This window comes from Symphalangus syndactylus, chromosome 2 (genome assembly GCF_028878055.3).
Source record: "Symphalangus syndactylus isolate Jambi chromosome 2, NHGRI_mSymSyn1-v2.1_pri, whole genome shotgun sequence".
Classification (NCBI taxonomy): domain Eukaryota; kingdom Metazoa; phylum Chordata; class Mammalia; order Primates; family Hylobatidae; genus Symphalangus; species Symphalangus syndactylus.
This window is the reverse complement of record NC_072424.2, coordinates 12,580,236-12,606,989: the sequence shown is the minus strand read 5'-3', so window position 1 is coordinate 12,606,989 and position 26,754 is coordinate 12,580,236. Positions and strand designations below refer to the sequence as shown.

Here is a 26,754-nt window from a genome sequence, read left to right as displayed (position 1 = left end):
GCTCTATGTCTAAATTTCAGGCAAACTGAGTAGCTCAAAAACCTCACTTTGGGAGGCCGAGGCGGGCGGATCACGAGGTCAGGAGATTGAGACCATCCTGGCTAACTCGGTGAAACCCCATCTCAACAAAAAAAAATACAAAAAATTAGCCAGGCGTGGTGGCGGGCGTCTGTGGTCCCAGCTACTCGGGAGGTTGAGGCAGGAGAATGGCGTGAACCCAGGAAGTGGAGCTTGCAGTGAGCCGAGATCGCACCACTGCACTCCAGCCTGGGCGACAGAGCAAGACTCCGTCTCAAAAAAAAAAAAAACAAAAAACCTACTCACAAACTTCGATTTGATAAAATTCCTCCATTCCTGTCAGGACAACTGGAAGGCATTAGAAGCCACTACTGTGGGCTGGGAAATGACTCAGGGAAGCTGCGATGCAGCCCACCACACCTCCAGTCCTGCTGGAGGACAGCGGAGCCAGCACCAGATATAACTTCAGCCTGACGTGCCCACCACAGGCAAAAGATCTGCTACTCGGAGTGAGGGGGCAGTGCCAAACCACCCAAGGGAAATCTGCAGGGAACCCAGCAAGGCTTTCATCCTTACCTTGGGGCAAATATGTTGAATTTCCCTATTATTTCTGAATGTTTTCCCATCAAGATTTAAAACTGAGCAGAAGCTTATGGCTTCTCAGAGATATTCCTGTCCTGCCTGGGTCCTGACATACAGCATTACTGTCTTACTTGTTCATTCTTGGGGACCTTTGGACTAACCATGACTTTGAGAAGTCACAATCATGGGAAATAAACAGATGGGCTATTCAGAAAAAAAGTTCAAGAGTTCTATCAGTGAGGCATGACATGAAAGGTAACAGCCGATCTGCTGGAGAAGGTACAAGAAGCAGCATCAGAAATAAGCATCTTAAACAGAGCAGGAAGGGGCTGGAGTACAAACTTAATTACTGAAAGCTTTTCAGAAACCAGTTTCTATAAATCAGCAAAGCTGCTGCATTATAAGTTATAGGATCTTTGGCAATTGTCCCTTTAAGCATCTGGCTTGACAGCCAGGCTGTGTCCCCAAAGGGCACCTACTATTCATTTTTACACCCTGGAGTTGAGTTGGCCGCACACAGAGTTAGTAACATAAATGACTTCATGATTCTGCTCCTGGTCCTACAACAGAAAAGGAGAGGATGTTCTTGGGGTTTTATTATATTAGAAAGAATGAGTTAATGAATGCAGATTACACAGGTGAAGGAACATTAATAAATAAATAGGATTTGCTAATATTATATTCTGCATTTTATCTCCCTAGTGTGGCCCATAAACTTGTCTTAGCTAAAAAGCAGAAGAGTTTAGATGGGGGTTCTTTAGGGCAGTGCTGCTTAAGTATAATCCATAGTAAGTAACGCTAACAAATGGAATAGAAGTGTTTTAGTGTCAGGCCTCTTCGTTCTGGCAGTGCAAAATCAGACTGCTTTATTCTGAAGGCAATTTCGAGATGAACCAAACATCATTTTTATTAAGCTCGCTTGCCAACGGCAGCTGTACTCCCTGTAGAGTAGCTCACTGCAAGGTCACACTCCTCCTCCACTACCATCACTCAAAGTAATGTGAAGGGCTATCATTACAGTATTTCTTCACTGTTCTATGTGTCTGTTTTCTGTGGAACCCCAAATGCCAAGCTCCAATATGTGCCTGCATTTTCATTCCTTGGCATCAGTAGAAAACCTAGTTACAAAGAGGTCATTAAACTGCAACCAGCAGAGGAGGAGCCGATGCAGCGCTAACTCCGAGCTGAGCACAGGCCAAGTGGAGTCCAAGGCCACGGCAGTTCCAGAGCTGACAGCCCCACGCAGCATGTTTCCCATGTTCTTATAATGTATGCCAACTTCGTAGATGTCAGATGGTAGGAAGGCTCGGTTGGCTCCCAAACCCTCACAGGAAGTCTGTCTACTCAGGTGCTCAGGAGGCTTCCGTCCAGCCAGGTCTCCTTTGTTACAACAATCTTTGGCCTACTTTCTGCCTAATCTGGCAAAAATGGCTCAGAAACACTGAATTTCCTCTCAAGGTAGCTGGCATTATGCAAATGTATGCCAACGTATTTATATGTACTTTCCTACAGGTAAAAGTTTTAGTCTGCAATTATTCCTGGGAATATGCAGAGGAGAGAGAGCATCATGCCTTCTCCTGTCTAAAGTGGACATGTATTTCCACGAGAATAGGGCAGGGGGTTCTCCTGGTAACCAGTCCCCAAAGCCAGGGCCATTCCCTGTCCTTCCACCACACTCCTTAACCCCCTTTCTGCCCAATAAGAGCAGAGAAGTAAGGCTGGATTTGAGTCATTAGAGTTGGAAAGGATGTTAGAGATAGAGTGGCCTCCATGGTAAACTGAAGAAAAGCATTTTCAACTCCCTGCCCACTGGCGGGAGCCAAGATCCTTGTGCCCAGCTTTGCCCTGGGCAGGGCTCTCAGGTAATGGCAGTATCCCCACTGCCCTCCCAGTGCCACCCGCACCGTGAGGCAGGTGGAGGCCAGCTCCTCTGAGCTTAGCTGTGCCTGAAGACCTCTCACACGCCAGCTGTGCTCCTGCCTGTGACATGGAAGGAAACACACGCAGACCTTTGACAGCCACAGGCACCTCCCGATCCTCTCAACTCTCCCTGCATGTCACATCACTCCCATCGCCCAGGCCTCAGAAAGGACTAAGTGAGGAAGAAGGAAGCCGAGTTTGTCTCCCATGCGTGACTGCCTTTGCTCATGTTCTAGGGAAGACTGTCGGCCTTCTAGAAGGCACCCGTCTAGTCAGTGTTCCTCAAGCGTAAGGGCATTGGGAAAGTTCTGCCACTTCACAAATTACCAACGGTCCCCACTCCCAGTAACTGTTCTTACAGCCAGGAAGCTGGCCCCAGGTTTTTGTAGTGGTGACTAGCTGAAGACTCTCCCCACCCTCATACCATTATAGAGAACTATCTTTAAACAAGAGTTGGCATTGTAGTTAGACAGTATGGAACTGGCAGCCCCAGAACAACCTAGAAAAATCAGGAAAAAAATGCATAGGTTTTAAAATGACCATACAATGGGTGTTTTCTATATGAGTAGTTAAAGGACTTTATGTTTGGTGTTGGTTCATGATTTCCTTATAAGGGTGAGGCTCAAATTATTATTTGCTCTCAGTCTATTTTGAGTATCTTGTGCTATTGGCACTGGCAAGGCTCTGGGCAGGCACACGTCTGGGACAGCCTCACTCCTGGCCCTTCTAGCATGGATGGTCTCATTTATATGTGGAGATGCACATGTAAATCAAGAATCCTGCTCTACTGGAAATGCACTTTTACCTCCAAATTGTCCCCTTTTATAGGAACTGTACCTTCACTTCCATACTTATAGGACAGGATTTTGTGCCACGTGACAACACCACATTATCACTACTAACCCCAGTCACAGGGGACTGGTTCAGGGTGGGCAGCTTCTCAAATGGAATCAATGGCTCCCTTTCTTGGGAGTTTTCGACTTTAGACCAAGGGAGTTTCCAGGAGCTGACATAGCAAATCATAAAGCTTAGGGCAGAGAGCAGCTAAGACTCTGCCCAGTTCCTAACAGGTCATGAACTAGTACCCATCGCGGCCTGGGGGTTGGGGAGCCCTGCATTAATGTATATACACATTTACATAAATGGACAGAGAGGAATGCAGTTATCACTTAGGAGGGCTGAAGGAGCAAATGAAGTTTCTGTTTCTGATTTATTTTAGGGTTGGGACTTGGGCATTGTGTAAAGGAGTCCACAGGGGGAGACTCTATACATTTGCATAATGCCAGCTAACTACTCATATAGAAAACACCCATTGTATGGTCATTTTAAAACCCATGCATTTTTTTTTTCCTGATTTTTCTAGGTTCTGGGACTGCCAGTTCCATACCATGGAAGGGAGGGAGGGAGGGGAACCTAGAGATACAGAGATGAGAAACTAAAAAACTTGTTTTGGATTTCTTAAGATATCCCAGTTCCCTTAATCATAGTTCACTTTTTCCTTATGCTAGTTTGAGCTGGATTACTAGTGCTTGCATTCAGAAGAATTTAATATATCCACTACAACATAATACATTCTATAACAGAGTGCATCCAAAGTGCCACTGGAACTTCCAAATGGTAGGGACGAAGCCTAGGGAAGAACAAAAAGAGCTATACTCACATAGCACCTACTGTGTGCCAGGCACATGCATTAATGCAGAGGTCCCCAACCTTTTTGGCACCAGGGACCGACTTCATGGAAGACAATTTTTCCACAGACCAGAGGGTAGAGAGGATGGTTTTGAGATGATTCAAGCTCATTACATTTATTGTGTACTTTGTTTTTATTATTATTACACTGTAACACATAATGAAATAATTATACGACTCATCATAGTGTAGAATCAGTGGGAGCCCTGAGCTTGTTTTCCTGTAACTAGATGGTCCCACCTGGGGGTGATGGGAGACTGTGACAGATCATCAGGCATTAGATTCTCGTAATGAGCGGGCAGCCTAGATCCCTGGCATGTGCAGTTCACAATAGGGTTTGAGCTCCTACGAGAATCCAATGCTGCCACTGATCTGACAGGAGGCAGAGCTCAGGCAGTAATGCTCACTCGCCCCCACTCACCTCCTGCTGTCCGGCTCAGTTCTTAACAGGCCACGAACTGGTACCCATCGCAGCCTGGGGGTTGGGGAGCCCTGCTTTAATGTATATACACATTTACATAAATGGACAGAGAGAAATGCAGTTATCACTTAGGAGGGCTGAAGGAGCAAATGAAGCTTCTGTTTCTGATTTATTTTAGGGTTGGGACTTGGGCATTGTGGAAAAGAGTCCACAGGGGGAGAAACTGAAGAATGAAGAGATGGTGTATACCCTAAGACTCTACAACGTCTAGGGCCTCTGGGGAATAGCATTAAGAGTTGGCTCTGAAGAGGACAGGGAGGAAAGCCTTCTGCTTCACTTAATTTCACAGGGACATGTTCCCAAAACCTGGCATTCACCTAACTCCCACTCCTTTACACTGTACATGGCAATTTTGCATACACATCTCATTTGTACCTCTAAATAACCCCAGGATACAAGAGGGCAGACACTCTACCCTAATTTTACAGATGAGAAAAAAACAAGTGACTTGCCAAAGCCACATGGCCACCCAGCTGTTTTGTCATATGTAAAGTGAGGTTTTGAACTTGGGCCTTCTACCGGCAGTGTTGAACCTGGCACCTGGCATGCTCTGCCAGCACAGCTGATGCTGGACTCCCAAATCCAGTGCTCTTGCTGTCATCTACCATGGCTCTTCTTGGCTCCGGCCCATCTTGGAGGCAATCTGGTGATGTCTCCTAATAACTGAGGTCATTATCTGCTTCTCACACCCATTAAAACTGCTCTTTGTAGGACCCTCTGCAGCTCAGGGCCCCTGTGGTGCAGAGCTCAGGCAGGAGTCACTCAGACGACGATGACTATGCTATAGCACTTACTATACACCAGTCACTTTTCTAAGGGGCATGCATATGTTAACTAATTTATCTTAATAACTCTATGAACCAATTGCTTTGATTATCCTCATATTCAGATAAATGAAGTGAAGCAATGAGAGTCCTAATTTGCTGAATAATACCCCACTAGTGACTGATGGAGCCAGGCTTGGAGCCCTGGCAGCCTGGCCCAAGAGCCTGCGCCTTTTGGCATAGTCCCCTCAATATCTACCCCAGTTTGCCCGGGGTGGTATCTGTTTCCACCTTTCATCCCAGCTTAATCATTAACAGCATTCATGCCCCTGTCCCATGAGGTTCACAGGGAGATGGTCAGTTTGTCTGAATTCATCATAAAATAAACAGGTTCCATTAAGTTAAATTGCTGTTTTGTTTTGTTTTGTTAGCAGGGAGGGGTCACTCCTGCTAAGCCACAGCCATCTTTCTGCCTGGACTGTTGCACTCAAAAACATCAGCTTAAATGATAAGCCATATAGTTACCAGGCCCACAAGAGCCTAAACGGCTTCAGGAGCCAAAAGTACTTCCATTCTGGGCCCTTAAAAACCTCTCCTGGATTTTGTTTTCACTTTCTGTAACATTATTTATTGTTTCCAAAATCCTCACACACTGGCCCTGGAAAGTTGTTTTGGCATGTTTGTGTCTCTTTTTCACACCCCCTCATCTGAGTATAGTAGTAACTTTTGTGTAGCCTTTAAACAGATAATAGCGTAACCTTCATTAACTTAAAAACCTAGGCTGTGGCCTCCTGGCAGTCATGCTAGAATATCTGCTCGACTCTCTGGGCTGTTTGGGCAGCGCCAGTCCTGCCTGTAGGTGTCAGGCGCTGCGGCAGAGCTATGGGGAGGGCCACGTGAGGGCCGTCGGCAGCCTGCTTCCTCCCATTCTCCTCTTAGTATGTGTAAATGTTGAGTACATGTCAATGTTATATATAGTATAGTAAATGTTACTTTAACATTTAAAGATCATTTTATAAATTCCAAAGCCAAATCTTGAGTTTCCAAGTGATTTACAAACAAGCGCATATACTTCTCTAGTATTCTTACAAACTGGGCTTTTAGTGTGGTAAATACTATTCCAGAAGGTCTTGATGAATTGGTTTAGGAATCCTCTGGTGAAAGATCTGCACCATCACAACAGATGACACCATTGTAGAATCTTTTCTCTTTTGAACCAGGGTCTTGCTCTGTCGCCCTGTCTGAAGTACAGCAGCACAATCATAGCTCTCTGCAACTTTGAACCCTGGACTCAAGTGATCCTCCTGACTCAGCTTCCCAAATAGCTAGGACTACAGGCGTATGACACCACACCTGGCTCATTAAAAAAAAAAAAAAAAAAAATTGTAGCGATGGGGTCTTGTTATATTGCCCAGGCTGGTCTTGAATTCCTGGCCCTCAAGCAGTTGCTCCCACCTCAGCCTCCCAAGACGCCAGGATTACAGGTGTGAGCCACCATGCCCAGCCCTGCAGAATCTTTAATTCCTCTTTTCACCAGCACCATCCCTGGCCTCTGCAGCCTTTGACTTTCTTTTCTTTCTTTCTTTTTTTTTTTTTGAGACAGAGTTTTGCTCTTGCCCAGGCTGCAGTGCAATGGTGCAATTTCGGTTCACCGCAACCTCCACCTCCTGAGTTCAAGTGATTCTCCTGCCTCAGCCTCAAGTAGCTGGGATTACAGGCATGCACCACCATGCCTGGCTAATTTTGTTTTTAGTAGAGATGAGATTTCACCATGTTGGTCAGGCTGGTCTTGAACTCCTGACCTCAGGTGATCCACCCGCTTTGGCCTCCCAAAATGCTGGGATTAGAGGCATGAGCCACTGTGCCCAGCAGCTTTATTTTCTTCCTGCATTTTCCCGTTTTCATGAGGCACTGCCTTATCTAACATGCCATGCCTGTTTGTGTTTGGGTTCACTTTTCTTTTCATAATCCAAAGAATCATAGACCATACCAAAGCCAGTCATCTGGCCACTACCAAAATGAGTTCTGCCTCTGAATACAAAGATGACCTCTGGTGTAGTCTGGTACCTTTTGGCTAGTTTTTCTCCAAATTCCTATCTAGGTACCACTGCCTTCCCAGGGTAACAGCAGTCTCAGGCCATCTGTTTCCACTGAAGTGGTCAGCTGGTCCTGAGGCCTCCTACCCCAATGGACAGTGATTGTGTCATTCAGGATGGAGGTCAATTGTCAGGCGGCCAAGGAAGAAAAAGAAAACTGATTTTTAAAAAAGAGGTCCAGATCAGGGGAATTCAATTAACAGCCTGTAGCCTAGTTATGCCAAATTCATTTTCACATGGTTCATGCATCCTGAAAAGGGTAACAAGTTTGCTGGATTTGCGTATTTCAATTATAAGTTGAATTAAATGCAGCAGCTGCAAGCATCTTTTTCTTTTTTTGCTTCCAAAACAATGAGTCAGAGTTAATCCATAGTTATATTTTCCCCAAGCACAGCAGAAAAGTTATGTGTGTATTGTCAGGAGACAAAAATAAATTGTTACCCTAACCCTTTTGTCCCCCAGTTATCAGCTTTAAGCCTCATGGAATGAGCAGCACAGAGGGTGACCATCGAGAGAACACAGTGAGATAGTTTGCTTTTAAAAATACTTGACATCATCAAGCCTGCCTTTTCTTCTCCCTGCATTTCTAGTCCACCAAACATCTACTACTCTGAGCAAGAAGATGCCTAGGAAATCAACAGGTGGTGATTCCTGGACTTATGAGATGAACAGTGGGACTGGAAGAGCAATTTTCAAAAATGAAACCTATCTTGTTGGGGCTCAGGACACACCACCCCAAAATATGACTAGAGGAGACTAGAATATGCCACCCCAAAATATACTTCTCTGGCATATTTTGAGCTGGTTATTCTGAGAAACTGCAGACATAGGAGTAGCTCTGAAAAGCTGTCACTTTGTAAAAGAAATCTACATCTACAGAGGAAATCTGCATTAATAAGTGTGGTGGCTTGCACCTGTGGTCCCAGCTATTTGGGAAGCTGTGGTGGGAGGATCACTTGAGCCTGGGAGGTGGAGGTTGCACTGAGCTATGATCACGCCACTGTACTCCAGTCTGAGCAACAGAGCAAGACCCTGTCCCCCCCACCCAAAAAAAAAAAAGAAAAAAAGACAATTCAAGCTGCTGAGAATTCTTCTTTCTGCTGATTCACCCTTACGCTTCCATCCTCCACATTACCCCACTCCTTGAGCCCAGTTCCCCTGTGCTCCAGTGTCCAACAGCAGACACATTGCTCGTGTCAGAACAGATATTTCCTAGAGGTTTGTGGGGTTTTAAAAATTACTTTCAGAGAATGTTTACCTCTAGCGGGAAAATGCTTCAGTCCAAACCAACACGCCCTCCATGCTTGTGTGCACTGCCGAGCATCATGTGAACTCAGGACAGAATGGGCAGGAGGAGAGAAGGTGAATCTCAGCCCACATGCCTGGCTGACATGGGAGCATAAGGCTACCTGGTCTGTTCATGAAGTCACAGTGGCCTAGGCCCGCAATGTCTATCCTCTTCATAAAAAGCACCATGCTTGTTAGGTTGGCTTCCTGCATTTCTGCCGGCTTAAGTGGCGTCATGTCTTTGGAAGCAAATTCTTCAGTGTACAGGCAGAAAAATTTTCCTAAAAGACACCAAGAAAAATGTCTTTAATATTTCTGGGTTGCCTGCATACAAGAATTGACAACATTTAGTATTTGTGTCCACAGCACTACCTGAAGAAGATGAGCCAAGAATCTGCTTGCGTATCTCTGCCTGGCTCTGGCTGATGGGCTGCATGACGAGCGAGTTTGCTCTTATTCTCGGGTTGTACACCTTTAAATGGAAAGACAGCATCATTAGTGTCAGATACGTCATGATTTAGTAGGCTCATTGGTCCTGAAGAGAATATGCTGTTCGCAGTACTTTACTCCATGAAATGCACTGCCACGGACTCATTTTCTTTGTACAATATTTATTATTGTTTCACTTGCCTTGAGATGGAAACTGCAAGTGCTTTGATAAATGGATTTAAAGGTTGTCTGCTTTCACTGTGGCTTCAATAACTATGGGACCTCTGTGTCATCTGCTGAAATACTAGCACTGTCACTTCTCAAAGCACTGTACTGGTGAATGATAACATATCCTCATATGCCACACAGAGAAAGGGTTCTCACCTGATAGTGCCATGTTTCTTTATAGTTTTGTTCAAATCAACCAGGATCTCGGTGGTCTCACCTTTACAACACATACTGAGAATTCCAATCGTTAACAGCTAACACAGAAACTGTGTATGGCACTAACAATGATTTTCCTTACTGGTGGTTCACGTGGGCAAGTGACAGCCCTGGTTTCTCTGAAGGCTGGACTAATTCAATCAAGATCAACTCTAAGTGATTTCCAGGGAACCTTCATGACTGCTGGAATTGCTCTGTCATAATAAGGCAGGGGTATTTAGGAGGCTCATAGTCTCCTGGAGGGATAAAACATCTCAGCACCTAGTAATGGTAAATTAGTCAATATTTGTTAGTTTCGTTTGAGATCTCAAATGCTGTGATTTTCTGAAATCTCAGTGTCTTTCAGAGTTTGAGATACCTTGTTTTCATTTTTTCTAATTTTTAATTTAAAAGTAATAAAGAATATTTTGTAGTGATTAGGATGAAAATTTTATCATGTCAATTATAAGCCAAAATTTGCTAAAATTAAAGTCGGTATACTTGAAACAAGTTTCTAGTAAGTTCTCTGGGGTAAGATACTAATTACTCTGTTAAAGGGGCTATCAAAAAAATCCAGTAAATTGTTCATAAGAAGAGATCAGTTTAAGAGTCAATTTGCTTTGCTAGTACCTTAGCTAAAGAAAAAATACCATGAAAGATGACTATCACCTTTATGCTCTAGTAGTTGAGTCTTTCCTCAAAACTTTCTCCTTTGGCAGCTCAATCAATTTAATACATTTCCAAACTTCCAACATGCTAATGGAAGACAGTAATATGTGATCAAGACTTTTGTTACCGGCTGCAATAATTCTTCTTTGCACTCATGACCAAATTTAACGAATCCCCAGGTCACATAGTTCATCCTCACTTCCTTATCAGTAAAATGGTAGGAAACTGAGAAACTAGTGCTTGACAATTATCAGCAGTCTGTTTAACCTACTCAATAATAATTACCTTTCTTCTTTCCACACCCACATCGATAACAAATTTGACTGAGTTACTCCAGATCAAAAACTCTCCAGAGCTAGTAGTTAACACCACTCTTCTTTGATAAACTTGGCATCTTTTTTCTGTTTCATCGAGTGGCTTGAACAATGAACATTTCTCTTTTGGATACAAAGGAACAACAACCAGTTCTCCAAGATCTGGGTTTAGGTTAGATCCTTGATAGACAATTTCACAGACTTTCTCAATATCCTAAAGAAAAAAAAATACCCATGAAAATAAAATACAATGCAAACAACTTCACTATTAAAAAAATGTCTGAATTACATAAAATTTTAGGCAATACTACGTAACAGATACAGGGAAAGAATTCCCTGTGTTGCTACCTACATGTATCTTTAAATAAGGAAAGATGCACCTAAATGAGAAAACGTCTTTGGGGAAGTTAAATATAATTTATATTGTTTTCCCATTTAATTTTGTTAGATTTCACTGAAAATCTAAGTAAAAAAGATGACTTCCCACAACTGCCATAGTTTTTACAGCTCAATTCCATTCTCTAGGTCTCGAGCTTATGTCTCTTTCCTTTCCATACCATTTGTAGAATGGGATTGAATTAACTCAAGGGTTTTGCAGGAAGACAGATCCATCTAGAAAAATAGCAAGGTATCACAGGTCACTGAGAACTAGGTGAGCTGTGCGTGTTTCCTGATCTGCTAAGTAGCTCCTAGGAAGCTGGGCAGAGGCCGCTCCATGGGGTCCCACATCAGCTGGTACACAGGTACGGTCCCTTTCTTGTGCTTCCTTTTTCCACATAAAATTGATTTACTTGGGGCAGATTTTTTACCGAGCAAACAGCATGGCTGTTGATCCTAACGAGTGAAAACTTGCCAATTGGAATAATGAGAACAAAACGTTTTCTCCATTCTTATAATTCTGATTACTTCACTTTACTCCACATATTAAGGAAGGATTGTTTAGAAATTAAAAGGAAGGCCTGGTGTGGTGGCTTACGCCTGTAATCCCAGCACTTTGGGAGGCTGAGGCGGGCGGATCATGAAGTCAAGAGATCGGGACCATCCTGGCCAACCTGGTGAAACCCTGTCTCTACTAAAAATACAAAAATTAGCTGGGCATGGTGGCATGCGTCTGTAGTCCCAGCTACTCACAAGGCTGAGGCAGGAGAATCACTTGAACCCGGGAGACGGAGGTTGCAGCAAGCCGAGAGCGTGCCACTGCACTCCAGCCTGGTGACAGAGCGAGACTCCGTCTCCAAAAAAAAAAAAAAAAAAAAAAAAAAAAAGAAATTAAAAGGAAAAGAATGAGTACTTGAGCTGAGCTGCATCCCCTGAACCTGGCTGCTGCTTGGCCTTAGGAGGACATGCATTCATCCCTCCCAGATGAGTCCATCAGGCAAGCTTCTCACTGGTGCAACTTAACAGCTAACCTGGATTTGGAAAGGGAGATTTGATTCCAGTGGCCCATTCATGAGCAATTTCCTATCAAGATAAACTTTTTTTATTTTTTATTTTTTTTTTGAGACGGAGTCTCGCTCTGTTGCCCAGGCTGGAGTGCAGTGGCCCGATCTCGGCTTACTGCAAGCTCCGCCTCTCAGGTTCACGCCATTCTCCTGCCTCAGCCTCCCGAGTAGCTGGGACTACAGGTGCCTACCACCACGACCGGCTAATTTTGTTTGTATTTTTAGTAGAGAAGGGGTTTCACCGTGTTAGCCAGGATGGTCTCGATCTCCTGACCTCGTGATCTGCCTGCCTCAGCCTCCCAAAGTGCTGGGATTACAGGCATGAGCCACCGCACCTGGCCCAAGATAAACTTTTTATTGCACTGAAATATTTACTTTTATTCTCTTAGAAGATGTGGGAAAAATAATTATGGCCACTAATTCTTTATTTGGTTCTAGTTGCTAAAACTTTTTAGTCATAGGTGAATTCTTCAGTCTAATGCTCTCTCACTGAGCTATTTCGGCTGCCTTGTAAGTTGGTGCTAATGTTGAATTTTGTTCCAAATGGCAATAAAAAAGAATTTTTAAAATCTTCAGAAGGGAAAAAGCAGAGCAAAACAGAAATAGATAAATAGTTTAGGCTCCTCAAGCACAGCTGATACAGGGCTTTAAGGCCATAATCTGCAGAATTTGGGGCAGAAAAGCTTTAAAGATTATGCATCTGGTACTTCAGACAGTTTGTTTATTCATTTCCTTGATTCTTATTCAATGTATGTGGTTTATTTACATATGCATAACTTTCCTATAACTACCTGCACAGTTACGGAACACAGCAACACCCACTGAAGGACGATATCTAGCAGACATCTAGCTCACCGAAAATGAAAGATCCACAACTGCATAGAACATTTCCCAGGAAAACCTCCAACCTAAAAACACCTTTATGATGGTTTATTACTGCACAATAATCTGGCTACATATTATCATAAATCTCAATGTATGTTTTCTGTTTATTTCATATTTTGTCTTCCGGTTAAAAGACAGCTAGGTGATAGGAAACAACATGCTAAACTTTCAGGGCTCTAAGTCTCAATTAAGTACCAAGACACAGGGCCGCCTGTGAATTACAGAGATTAATTCACAGCAGGTGTGGTGACACAGGGCAGCCTGTGAATTACAGAGATTAATTCACAGCAGGTGTGGTGCTAAGCAAGCGGTTGGAGAAAATGTGACACAACTAAGGTAAATGTACTGCTGTTTCACCAAAATGTTTGCGAGTATTTCTGTAATTTAAAATATACTTCTTAATATAAAAAAATGGCAGGGCTGGGTGCAGTGGCTCATGCCTATAATCCCAGCACTTTGGGAGGCCAAGACAGGAGAATTGCTTGAGGCCAGGAGTTCAAGACCAGCCTGGGCAACATAGTGAGACCCCCCCGCCCCCAACCCCGTCTCTACTAAAAACAAACAAACAAACACTAGCTGGGCATACTGGCACACACCTATAATCCCAGCTACTTCGGAGGCTGAAGAGGTAGATGGCTTAAGCCCAGGAGTTCGAGGTTACACTGAGCCAAGATCACACCACTGCACTCCAGCCTAGGCAACATAGTAAGGTCCTATCTCTAAGTAAATAAATACAAATTTTAAATGACAATTAATACATTTGTATTAGACTGGTTGAGTTTGTTTTCACATAATATTTTAGTGCTACGGTAGGGTTTAAAGCTTTATATAGAAATCAAGAAAACATCAAATAGCATGGGGGGAGATGATCAATAGCTGTTAGCACTGATTTTGGAGCAAGACAAATCTTTCCAAGAGACAAATCCCAATCCATAAGAGATGAGTATCTTAATGAGGGATCCTGACAAAAATAGTAAAAAAGGAAAGTCCATCAGTATACTGAATGGTGTTCTGCTTGTTAGGCAGTAGATGGGGTATGGAAAACCAGATAACACCTGTGGAATCCAAGGCTGAAGCAGGAGAAAGAAACCTGGTGCCCACGTAAAGTCTGCTGAAGCCAGCCCAATGTCAGTGGCTGGCTTGCTGCCCCACCCACAGGGCAGGTCGGCTGCTGAGCCTCTGGACAATGAGGAGCTCACCTTTAGAGGGTCCAGTGCTCCGCCTGGGTCACAGAGGCTCAGAATTACAAAATCCTCCGGTAGCTTTCATGGCACTCTCACTTTAAGACTGCAAGACAGATGGTTTCTTAATAGGAATGCCTTTCCAGCCTGCCTTCAGGGGAAATTACATATCTTTCCAAGTCCTGTGGCATTTACAGTTTCTACTACCAGCCTGGATAATGATGCATCTTCTAAAGTTGACAGTTCAAAAGTCACTCTACTATTAATTATAGTTTATATTAAACTTATAAGAATCATGTACTCTAAGACCATCTGCACCTCAGTTCTGTTATGAGCTTTATTTTCCAAGATCCAAAATCCATTTCCAAACCCATTTTGGAATTTTTGCTTATCCTGACTTGAAGGATTACACCCATCCTATCAGTCTTAATTGCATTTTTTTTCTTGCAGAAATATATTTCCTGTTTTTTTTTTTTAATTTTTCATTTTTTTTTCTAGAGACAGGGTCTTGCTCTGTCACCCAGGCTGGAGTGCAGTGGTGCAATCATAGCTCACTGCAGCCTCAAACTCCTTAGTTCAAGCAATCCTCCCACCTCAGCTTCCTGAGTAGCTGGGACTACAGCAGGCCTGAGCCACCATGCCTGGCTAATTTTTTAATTTTTTGTTGGGATAGGGTCCTGCTATGTTGTCAAGGCTGGTCTCAACCTCCTGGCCTCACGTGATCCTTCCACCTCAGCCTCCCAAAGTGCTGTCATTACAGGTGTGAGCCACAGTACCTGGCCCACGTCCTGTTTTTCACCTGGCAATTCTGACTCTCAAACATATTAGATTTGCCATTCTTCCCTTCCTTAGGCTTCATCTGGTTATACTGAGAACCTCCAACTGTTTTTATGAATCCTATGTCTCCATAATTATTTTATTATTTTCCTCAGGACTTTCTTGAATATCTTGAATCATGCAGGATAAGATGATAACAGAATAAATCACTGTAACAGGCAGATTTGCTATTCAAGAGAATGTATATCATCTACATACAAAAAATGATAAATACGCAGTCATATTGAGGTTCTAGAAACAGATAAAATTTAAGAAAACTAAAGTTCCCAAAGCCAGAAGGAGCTGTCATCCTTTATGCTTTGAGTATAAAATAGAATAAATACTTCTGAAAGTGTTTCTGAAATATGTGGATGTTCAAGAAAAGGCTCTGACAGACAGCTGAGCCACTTATCTGTTCAGCTGTGGCTCAGCCTACATCAAATAATTTCCTTTTTGGTTTCTGTTTAATGAGTAGAACCACTACATATTTGGGTCATGGTCTAAAAACTCGTGCCTCTCCTCTCTGCGGGAGAAGACAGGGAAAAAAGGCCAGGCAATTAGTCTCCGTGAAGAGAGGTCTAATTCTGGAGATCCTGGAGGCTTTTAGATTCAGCCAACAGAGTAGTGGGGAAATAGGGCCAGTGTAGCTGCAATTTTAAAAAAAATGCAACCCCAAATGGTACCTTGGCTGTCTAAAAGCAGTAACAGAATGGAAATGATGCTTGATTGCACATTTCCAGTCACTCTTTTAAAGAGATGTTTTAAAGAAATCTGAGTTAAAGTTTTTTTGTTTTTTTTTTTTTATCTTTTCAGAATGGAGCCCCAGTCTAGGGAGATGACCTTCTCGGGTGAGCTATATTTTCTGCCCATACTCCACTGACTATCACAGGACTGCTTGTGGGGAATGTTGTGTTACTTAACTCTATGGTGAGTGCTTAGGTAATAGTCCTATCTCCAACAAACACACCTGCTCATAGGGAGGCAGCAGAGAATGTCAGGGGAGTCGGCATTCACCTACTGTACCAAGAGACGACAATTCACAGCAAGCATAAATAGAGCCAGCTTTGTCTTTGGGGCAGCCCACTCTCTGGCCTGAGCCTGCTGGAGGGAAGTTGGCTCTGGAGATCATGTCTAGAGACTCCTCATCCATATTTTGTTTTCAGAACTGCATGTGATTTTAGAAACACTTCCTGTTCTCCTTTCAGCACAGGTTTTATTTAATGAGGTGTGATAAAACCAAATATTTAAACAGTTAATTAGCAAACTGAAACCTATATGTTAGTTATTAAAAGCTTCCCAAATGAAATACCTTATTACTCTGTAAGGTTAGAGTATCACTTACTTACTTGTTCACAGGCCAGAAAGACTACAATGTCACCTTTCTCACCCGAGTGGTGAATTTCAAAGATAAGGCGTAAAATAGACTCAAAAGAATCCTTTTGAGCCTCACTAAGGTACACAACCTCCACGGGGTGTTTATTTTTCACTTCTATGAGAGGCACGTTTCCATAATAAGAATTGAGTTTGCTGATGAGGTGAGGTGAGGAGTTAATTATGAGCTTCAGTTCTGGTCTTGCTAGTAAAATATCTTTAAGAAGTCCAAGTAACACATCAGTTGCAATGCTTCTTTCATGAATATCATCTAAGATGATGACCCCATAGCTACCCAAAAAAGGATTGGACATCATTTCTCTTTGCAACATATCATCAGTACAATACCTATAAAGAAGAAACATTAAGTTAGAATATTCTTATGCTAAGTCAAGCAAAAAACTTCCTAACAAGAAAAATGCCTTTCCTATGTTCATTTCTCTAAATCAGTAATTCTAAATTTTTACTGGGGCCAAAATTCCTTTAAGTTGATACAATCTACAGATTATAACAAAAAAATACAGATAAACAAGATTTATACCCCGTTTGTATATGTTCATGGACTGCCCCCTACAAAGACCATTCTGAACCCTAGGTTAAAGACCTCTGCCTAAATGTTTATTACAAATATTAATAAAAGCCTACATCTAACTTTTGTTCTGAGCTTTATACATAAAAAGTAGTATCATAAAACACCCTAGTCAGTTTTTCCTCTCGCATTCATCAATGAAAGAATTTTGAGTAAAATTATACACTTTTCAAGGAAAGGATACAAGAATAACCATCCTGGCTCAGGCTCATGGTCCAGCTAGCCCACTGTTAGGACAGACACTATTATTGGTGATTCATTGTGAGAGACGATATCATTAAGATGTCATCCAAATAATAGGCAAACAGAAGGATTTGAAAAGTAACCACCTATTTAAGGGCAGCATGAAAACTGGCTAGAATTCCTGGAGTGGGTAGAGGTCATTAGTGATTTTAGTGGACTTTTCCCATACCTCTTGGGATGATTTTTTAAAATTAAAATAACCACCTATTAGTCACTAAGCTTAATGAAAATAACTTTTGGACACTATTTACATATTTACCTGTATTATTGCTTGAAGAAACTAATCCCATATTTTTTTTTTTTTTTTGAGACGGAGTCTCGCTCTGTCGCCCAGGCTGGAGTGCAGTGGCGCAATCTCGGCTCACTGCAAACTCCGCCTCCCGGGTTCATGCCATTCTCCTGCCTCAGCCTCCAGAGTAGCTGGGACTACAGGCGCCCGCCACCACTGCGCCACACCTGGCTAATTTTTTTTTTTTTTTTGTATTTTTAGTAGAGATGGGGTTTCACCGTTAGCCGGGATGGTCTCGACCTTGTGATCTGCCCACCTCGGCCTCCCAAAGTGCTGGAATTACAGGCGTGAGCCACCTGCCCGGCCCCAATCCCATATTTTTTTTACCCATTTAAGGTATTTAATTTTATTTATTCTCGTACATGGCAATTCTGAGATTGCTATCCTTCCACAGGCCTGCCTGCAAGTTTAGCCCTTGGCATTTGGGAACTTAGATTTGGAGAGGGTTCATTTCCAGAACTGATAAAGAGTAGTTTGCCCTGCCTGTAATCCCAGCACTTTGGGAGGCTGAGGCAGGCGGATCACAAGGTCAGGAGATCGAGACCATCCTGGCTAACGTGGTGAAACCCCGTCTCTACTAAAAATACAAAAAATTAGCCGAGCGTAGTGGCGGGTGCCTGTAGTCCCACCTATGCGGGAGGCTGAGGCAGGAGAATGGCGTGAACCTGGGAGGCGGAGCTTGCAGTGAGCCAAGATTGCGCCACTGCACTCCAGCCTGGGCGACAGAGCGAGACTCCCCAAAAGAGTATTTTGCTGTGCCTGAACCATTTGTACAGGCAATATGGTTTATGCTGCACATGTGCTTTCCTTCTGGGAGTCTGGAATTTTGAAACATACTAGGCAGAGGGTGCCTCTACGGCCAACCCTCAATAAAAACCCTGGGCACTGAGCCTGAGTTTCTCTGGTAGGGCACCATTTCATGAGCTGTGAATGAAGTACACTGTTTGTGACTTACTGGGCGAGAGCTCGGGAGCTTGCGCCTGGGTTCCTGTAAACTTCGTCCCATCCACTATTTCCCTTTGCTGATGTTGCTTTGTATCTTTTCTATGCAATAAACCTTAGTTATAAGTAAACGATATGCTGAATCCCATGAATCTTTCTAGCAAATCACTGAACCTGGGGGTAGTCTTGGGGATCTTGACACAGTCCTCAATTAACCTCTTTCAAGGAAAAGAAAAAAAAAAAGAAGGAAACAAACATCTATTAAGCTCCTAGTGTGAGCCAGTCATTAAGCTGGTGCACACATTTCTCATTTAATCTTCAGAATAAATCTTCAAAGTAGATATTGCTATCCCATTACTATGACTCATTTATAAATGAGAAAACTGAAGTTCAGAAAAATTCAGTACCCTGCCCAAGGTCACAAAGCCAGGGATAGAGTCAAGATTTAAACTCGGATAGTTGTTCTATCTGTTGTCACTGTCAAATTATAAAGATTGCTTCCTTGGCCTTGTAGTTTTGGTGATAAAAGTCCATGTTCTTCCTCTCTGTATCTTTATGAGATCAAAGTGTATGCCCTCTGCCTTTCTTTTCATACAGGTTGTCATCCTGTGTCTTATCAAATGAGCAGTGATAAATTGATGATTCCTTTCCTCAAACTTAGAAAAGAAAGCATCTTGAATACTACAGTATTATACTTTGTGCAAGATGCCAACAGATGCATTGAAATCTAGTTTTCAATTTTTTTTTTTTTGCTGAGGTTAGAGATTTAATTTCTAATGTTATCTCTGTTTCCTTTTCAGCAAAATTCACCTAAGCACTGATAGGAAGTAATGCTGCCCCATAAGATTGAGGAGGTATATGTGTTATGTAGATATATCTAGGCTTAATTAAAAAAAAGAGAAGATGGTAACTTATTAAAAACTCCAGTAGACTCATCCAGCAGGGCCTAGCCTTCCAGATGATTATATAAGGGAACTGTGAAGGCTCAATCCTAAAACTTACTATACAAACCCACATTTTTCTGCAGTCCCACCTACTTGGGAGGCTGAGGTGGGAGTTCACTTGAGCCCAGAAGGAGTCCCACATTACAGCGAGCTATGATCCCACAACTGCACCCCAGTCTGTGCGACGTGAGCAAGGCTGAAACTCAAAACAAAGCAAAAAAAAAACCTACTTTTTTTCTATATAACACAAAGATATATTTCTGAACTTTATGGTAATGAGATATTGTGTGTATGATACTTTAAAAAGTGCTGTTAACTAATAAGTATGTAAAAAAAATAGATACACTACCAAGGTTTCAGGAAATGCAGTTTATATCTTTAAATTAAGACTAAATTTCTAAAAGCTAAGACTATAATAAAATAAAGTTTTATTAATATTTATATTTTATAAAATTATATAATTGAGTTTAACCTTAATGAAAATTTGAGAACTTTCCAGTTCTAAAAACAGAAAAGACCACCATTTGACACTGTGAGTCACTTCTATGAGATATCTTGATATGTAGCTCCTAAAGACTATTTTAGGTATATAATATTCAGGTATTCACTGTTTCAAAAAGGCCAGAGAAAAGCTTAAAGAAGAACAAAGTTGTTACATAAAGCATCCAAAAAATAGTAGTAGGCTTAAAGAGAGTTTACTAATTGCCTATGATGTGTTTGATAGATTACTAAAGGGTTACCAAAAAAAATGAAAAAGACAGTATCAAATATAGACTACTGCCTTCTATAATCAATGATCAATTTTTTTTTTGAGATGGAGTCTCGCTCTATTGCCCAGTCTGGAGTGCAGTGGCGTGATCTCGACTCACTGCAAGCTCTGCCTCCCAGGTTCATGCCATTCTCCTGCCTCAGCCTACCGAGCAGCTGGGACTATAGGCACCTGCCACCACTCCCGGCTAATTTTTTTTGTATTTTTAGTAGAGACGGGGTTTCACCATGTTAGCCAGGATGGTCTCGATCTCCTGACCTTGTGATCCACCCGCCTTGGCTTCCCAAAGTGCTGGGATTACAGGCATGAGCCACTGCGCCTGGCCAATCAATTATCAATGTTAAATCCTCTGATTTAAATAGCTATTCAATCTGAGCTTATTCAAAATTATGGCTAGCATACCTCTTCAGGAAAATTAATCTTGTTCTAATCATAATTATAAAAATATAATTATAAACATAGCTACCACACACATACACCATGCATCAGTTACATAAATTAAATAGTCCTCACAACAACCCTCAGAGCAAGTGTATTAATCATCCACATTTTTCAGATGAGGTGACTTAAAGCTCAAAGAGGTTAGGTGACTTCTATAAGGTTACAAGTGAGTAAGTGGTGGAGACACCATTTGACAGCCATGTTGCCTCCTCTCCAGAGCACAGAATACCAGGAAGAAAACAGGTGTTGCTTTATTTTATCATAGGGGTCTTTTCAATAGCTCTGGCCTCTTTCCTGTGACTCAAACCCTGTTTACCACAATGCATCAGAGTATCTTCTGACTCTGTGCTGGTTCTGGGGGCATGTCACAGTGGAAAAGAAAGTACAATGTTCAGAAACAAGAGTAACTGTAAAGTGAAGATATAAAAGCAATGAAGAATAAGGCAGCCCAGCAAGGGCAGAAAGAAACAGAACCTGCAAAACCTGTCAAAGCAGGAAGCTACTCTCTACCTGTCTCCATGGGTGCCTTTGTACCTCAGCCCACCACACCTGAAGCAACTGTCCCTCTTAAGAAAGGAACGCTGTACACAGATTGAAGCTAATACATACTTTAATATATAGTATTTCCTTTGGGTGTCAGAATTGAATGCTTGGGTTTTCACCATAAAACAATCCTAAGTCCAACACGTGACAGATGTTTAAAAGGTGAGGCATGTCTAACAGCATTATTAGATTTCCCTACCATTATTTATCTTTGTGGCTTTCCATATTAAGAAGTATCTGAGGCCGGGCATGGTGGCTCATGCCTGTAATACCAGCACTTTCGAAGGCAGAGGCCGGCAAATTGCCTCAGCTCAGGAGTTCAAGACCAGCCCAGGCAACATGGCAAAACCCCATCTCTACTAAAAATACAAAAAGTTAGCCAAGCGTGGTGGTGCATGCCTGTAGTCCCAGCTACTTAGGAGGCAGAGGCACGATAATCGCTTGAACCCAGAAGATGGAGGTTGAAGTGAGCTGAGATCACGCCACTTCACTCCAGCCTGGGCGACAGAGTGGGACTCTGTCTCAAAAAAAAAAAAAAAAAAAAAAGAAAAAGAAATATCTGATTCCATATTATGACAAAGCTCTTATAATATTTCATTTTAAAAATGACTACATTAAAGAGTCCTTTTAAAGGGTTTTCAAAGTCTAGATGGTATTAAAGATACAATATTAACTTCAGAACCTAGTCAGAGCCATCATTTAATTAAAAACATAATTCTAAGGGCTACTTTAAAATGTCAAACCAACCAACCACAAATCTGCTTAGGGATCCTTAACCCTTTCAGGGTCCTATGTCTTGTCCTGTCCAGCCTTTAACTAGTTTGTGAGCTCCTAAGAATGAGAGGTTTTTATGTTTCTTTTGTACCACTCACGTACAATTTACACAATAAGTAATTTATTAATGACTCAGAGACATAATTGTGATAATAGCAGAAGGTCATATATCTTCAAGAAGTTCAAGTCAGAGTGCTGATGGTCTAAAGACTTCCGCCTATGATTTGACACTAGCCTGAAGACTGGCTTCTATTTTTGAAGATAAACATTTGAGGGAAAGTAGCTTAGTACAAACCGAATGAGCCCCATGGGCTTTCTTTTCTTCTGGGACAGGGTCTCACTCTGTCACCCAGGCAGGAGTGTGGTGGCACCATCACAGCTCATGCAGACTTGATTTCCTGGACTGAAGTGATCTTTCCGCTTCAGCCTTCTGAGTAGCTGGGACTATAGGCATGCACCATCACACTCACTAATTTTTGTATTTTTTGTAGAGATGAGATCTCACTGTGTTGCCCAGTCTGGTCTCAAACTCCAGGGCTCAAGCAATCCTCCTGCCTTGGCCTCCCAAAGTGCTGGGATTACGGGCATTAGCCACTGTGCCCGGCCCCATGGGCTTTCTGAATGGAGATAAGAACCGCACCAGAGTGCAGTGCTAGCTGGGACAGGGCAAAATCCCTTCCACTATCCAATTTACCGAACATCCTCCTGGGGATGAGCACGTGAGACACTAGGGATATGAGTATGTGAAAAACCATCCCTGCCCTGTTACAGTAAAGCAGAGCTTCCCCAACGCTGTGCATGGCACATTGTATGCCACAGAAATGCGTTAGAGAGGTGCAGAAATACTGACCCCGAGATACTTAGCTACTTGGCTCTTGGAGTGCACAGGCAGTGCCTGGGGCAGCGGAAGCCCATGGGATGGTCAACTCTGGCTTCAGGCACCTGTGACCATTTCCTTGAGGTACTGTATAGATACTATCACTTTCTATGAGGGCTGTAATATAAAAGTGCTTGAGAAGCACTAGCCCAGAGCAGTGATTTTTCCAGTCTCTTTTTCCTTTTTTTTTCTTCTTTCAAGCTCTTGGAAATCCTTCTTCAAAGGAAATCTCATAATGAAGCTAAGCGCAGAAGAGATACCACAACTTGCGGTAGCCACAGAGAAAGCTCCTTGGAACCTAGAAGACTCTGCAAAGTACAGTTTCAGAAACACTGGTCGAAGCTGCTATGATGCAGGCTGACACCAAGTTTTCCAGAAGCCCCACAGAGGGTTTTCTAATGTATATTACTGGAGGGGCAGGGAAGCCTTCCTGGAGTAGGCAGCTGCTACACTGCATGCTGAGTGACTAGGAGGAACCAGCCAGGCCCGGACATGCTGAGCACAGGTAGGGGCAGGTGTACAGGCACAGGGTGTGGAAGCAAGGGGCACACAGCGTGCGCCAGGTGTCCATGTGGCTTGCACACAGGCAATGGTGTGGACCCTGCATAAGGCATAGCTCCAGAAGCACACACTTAAAAGGTTCTGAGGGGCCAAGCAAGTTGTTAACTTTTTCCTGGGGATAATGGGAGTCATGGGATACATTCAGACAGGGAGTCCCTGATGTTGCCAGTGTGGGAAAGCAACTGTTGCTGGCTGGCTGATGACAGAGAGACCAGTTGCTACTGCACAGCATAGATGCTTAACAGGTAGAATGCCAGAATAATGCTCCTTCAGAATTGTAGAACCTAAGCCAAGAATCATCAGCAGGGAGGGGACCGAACCCCACAAACCAACCTCAGGATTGTTTCGTTGGTACAGCAGTTCTCGAAAGGGATCATGTAGCCAACCTCATGACCAATGTTAACGTCCATTTCATCCGCCACCCGCAGGGCGAGCTGGACCACAGTCTGCTTGTGGACCTGTGTGCATATCACGCCCCCGTGCTGGTAGTGGATGGAAAGACAATATTCAGCACACCACTGAGGAACCTGTAACAGGAAAAAATGAGACAGGATCAGCTTCTGCTGAAAACAAAACAAGAGACAGCTCTGTCTTATAGCAGGGTTCATCTTATAAGTGATTTTCTTTCATCAGTAAATCAGCAGTGGGCTGTATTACATCTTACTTAGTGAAACTCTGAACAATATGGATTATGCACAGAGTTATTGCTAGGAAATAAAGTTAAGAATAAACAGGAGTTAACAGGGACTGTGAAAGTTTGACTCCCAGACAAAAAAAAGGCAGATAAAAATCAAGGACAAAATGAAAAAAAATACTTTCAACCTCACCTGTGTGAAAAGACTAATGTATTTAGAGATTATTATTTTCTTTTTGGTTAGAAGAAAGGCCCATCAAAAATATGGCTTCTGTTATCAGCTGTTGTGTTTTAAGCAATGTAAATTATAGACAGCATTTAGATAAAAAATAGTGACTCAAAATCAAAGCATTAACATTTAAATCCAAATGATCATAACAAATATCTAGATAAGTCTACTTAACATTTCTCTGATAATAAAAGCTAAAATATCCTGGTAATTTACCATCTAAATATAATTAAATAAATAAACCCATCTAAATAAACCCAGTGAGATAATCAACCAACCCATCTAGATTTGGAAGGAGTCAATTCCAAGCAAAGCTACTCTAAAACCATTTTATTTTAAAAATCCTTTTTTTCTAAAATATATTATGGACCAACTGATGTTTATCACATTCATTTGTACAAGAAGTATTATAGTAGAATGTACTGAATTCATTTGTATGCTACAATCTTAAGGCATTGTCAGTAAATTATGCATTGTCACATGCATTTTAAAAATAAATTATTCCAAGAGTATTTGTAATTGATCTAAGGTATTTAAACGTTGTAAAATTTCTAATTATCTTGAGGTCTGCTATTTACGAGATTCATTATGAAATTCTTAGATCTGAATTCTCACTGTAATTTGAAAAATGAACATAACTCACCAGAAATACAAGTAACTCCAAAATGAATGACTGCTGTAGACTGCAAATTCCTAAGGACTGAAAGGCAAATGCACTTCCTGCATTTTCAGATAGGTGTCAGCCTTGTCAACAGGTTGAAAGTTATCAGTAATTATTTACTCAACGCTTACTTTGTTCTATGAAAGATGAAAGTTTAAGATACTGCGCTCAGGAAACGTGCAATCAAGGCAAGACCCAGGAATAACAAGCCACCTAAGGGATTGGCTTGCCATTAATTTGTTCCATGTAAACCACAAATATTCTAAGCTTTAGTTTTCTTACCTGTCAGATGAATAGACTGAATGAATGAGAATTATCCTTCAAGTTTGAACTCGGATGTCGTTTTCTCCACAAGGCTTGCTGTGATCCCCTAGGTATCTAGATCCACGGTGTGCTTCCCACTGTGGCAGCCATCACCTTCCTGAGGTTGCCTGTTTGTTCCTAGTTCCCCACTACCTAACGGCCCCTCATATGAGCCCTAAAAGCAGAGACCTATCTGTGTTGGTCCCCAAATTATCCTAGTACTCAGTAAATATTCGTTGAATGAATAATTTCTTATACTTTCTAGAAATAATTTGAAATTCTGTGATTCTACATAGTCTTAAGATTCTACATAGTCTAAGAATTTACATAAAATTTTGCCTCCTTTATTCCTTAGCAAGTAATTTTTTATTCTTGCCAAATTCTTACTTTTAAACTGATTGCCTTCATGTCAGGGTCCGCTATCTAGAGTCCCTAGCCAAGACCTCAAACATCATTCATGTGAAAAGCTGTATTAAAATCACTTCTTTTTAAAAATTTTTCTTTAGGCCGGGCGTGGTGGCTCATGCCTGTAATCCTAGCAATTTGGGAGGCCAAGGCAGGTGGATCACCTGAGGTCAGGAGTTCAAAACCAGCCTGGTCAACATGGGGAAACCCTGTCTCTACTAAAAATACAAAAATTAGCTGGGTGTGGTGGCGTATGCCTGTAGTCCCAGCTACTCGGGAGGCTGAGGCAGGAGAATCGCTTAAACCCGGGAGGCAGAGGTTGCAGTGAGCTGAACTGCCGCCACTGTACTCCAGCCTGGGCGACAGACTGAGACTCTGTCTCAAAAAAAAAAAAATAATAATAATAATAATAATTTCTTTAATAGAGACAGGTTCTCGCTCTGTTGCCCAGGCTGGTCTCAAACGCCTGGGCTCAAGTGATCCTTTTGCCTCAGCTTCCCAAAGTGTTGGGATTACAGATGTGAGCCACTGTGCCCAGCCAAAACCACTTGTTTGAATTTGAATCTCTGTCTCCCCACTATGTGGGAAGATCCTTAAGCTACACATGTGTGGTTTATATTTGTTCCCAATACTAAACAGAGGATCTGACATATGGTAGGGATAATAGTTGAGTGGAAAGATGGATAAGGACATCATAATAATTGAAAAGAAGAGAGAGAAAGGCTTGGGCTCAGTGCTAAGCATGGGAGAGAGGTAATAAAACCACGGGAAAATTACTGCAAAGGAAGAATAAGCAGTGCCCACTAACAGACTAGTTATGAATAGGAAGAAGACAAATATTCTGATTTCTAACTTAAAATACTAATTATATAATTTACAAGAACAGGAATTTGGAAAGTAAAGTAAAATGAATGAAGCTGAAGAGCAGCATAAAGTTCTTTTGGGGAGAATCAGGAGTTAGGAGGGGAGGAAGATGACCTTCAGGAGAGTCAGGAAGATGGTCAGTGTTATCAGAAGAACATCCAGGCATAACCATCCTGGGATCAATGGAAAAGCAAGGCAGGAGGCTAAGGGAGAGGTCAGAGCTAGAGACAGGCATGGTAGTTGCAGAATTTCAGTACTGAAAGAAATCTCTGGAAGACATGAAGGCCAACACCCTCATTTTACACATGAGGAAAGAAGC

General features: G+C 42.3%; 2 protein-coding genes across 5 annotated transcripts in view; one reads left to right on the top strand and one right to left on the bottom strand.

Moving 5' to 3' along the window:
* BCCIP (BRCA2 and CDKN1A interacting protein) overlaps nucleotides 1-10,338 on the top strand; it is a 30,283-nt gene extending 19,945 nt beyond the window's left edge. The window contains exon 9 of the mRNA XM_055245910.2: nucleotides 9,793-10,338. Coding sequence (XP_055101885.2) covers nucleotides 9,793-9,913 — 121 coding nt within the window. The 3' untranslated portion in view covers nucleotides 9,914-10,338. The remainder of the gene's footprint in view (nucleotides 1-9,792) is intronic.
* DHX32 (DEAH-box helicase 32 (putative)) overlaps nucleotides 1-26,754 on the bottom strand; it is a 59,688-nt gene that overhangs the window by 6,996 nt on the left and 25,938 nt on the right. For 3 of the 4 annotated variants that reach the window (XM_055245805.2, XM_055245800.2, XM_055245791.2), the window contains exons 4-8: nucleotides 23,673-23,866; nucleotides 16,343-16,715; nucleotides 10,644-10,886; nucleotides 9,210-9,309; nucleotides 8,960-9,118 (exon numbers count right to left, since the gene is read on the bottom strand). In XM_055245805.2, coding sequence (XP_055101780.1) covers nucleotides 8,960-9,118; nucleotides 9,210-9,309; nucleotides 10,644-10,886; nucleotides 16,343-16,715; nucleotides 23,673-23,866 — 1,069 coding nt within the window. Of the gene's footprint in view, nucleotides 1-8,959; nucleotides 9,119-9,209; nucleotides 9,310-10,643; nucleotides 10,887-16,342; nucleotides 16,716-23,672; nucleotides 23,867-24,845; nucleotides 25,939-26,754 lie in introns of those variants that run through there. The other variant, XM_063616804.1, reaches the window with a different exon arrangement.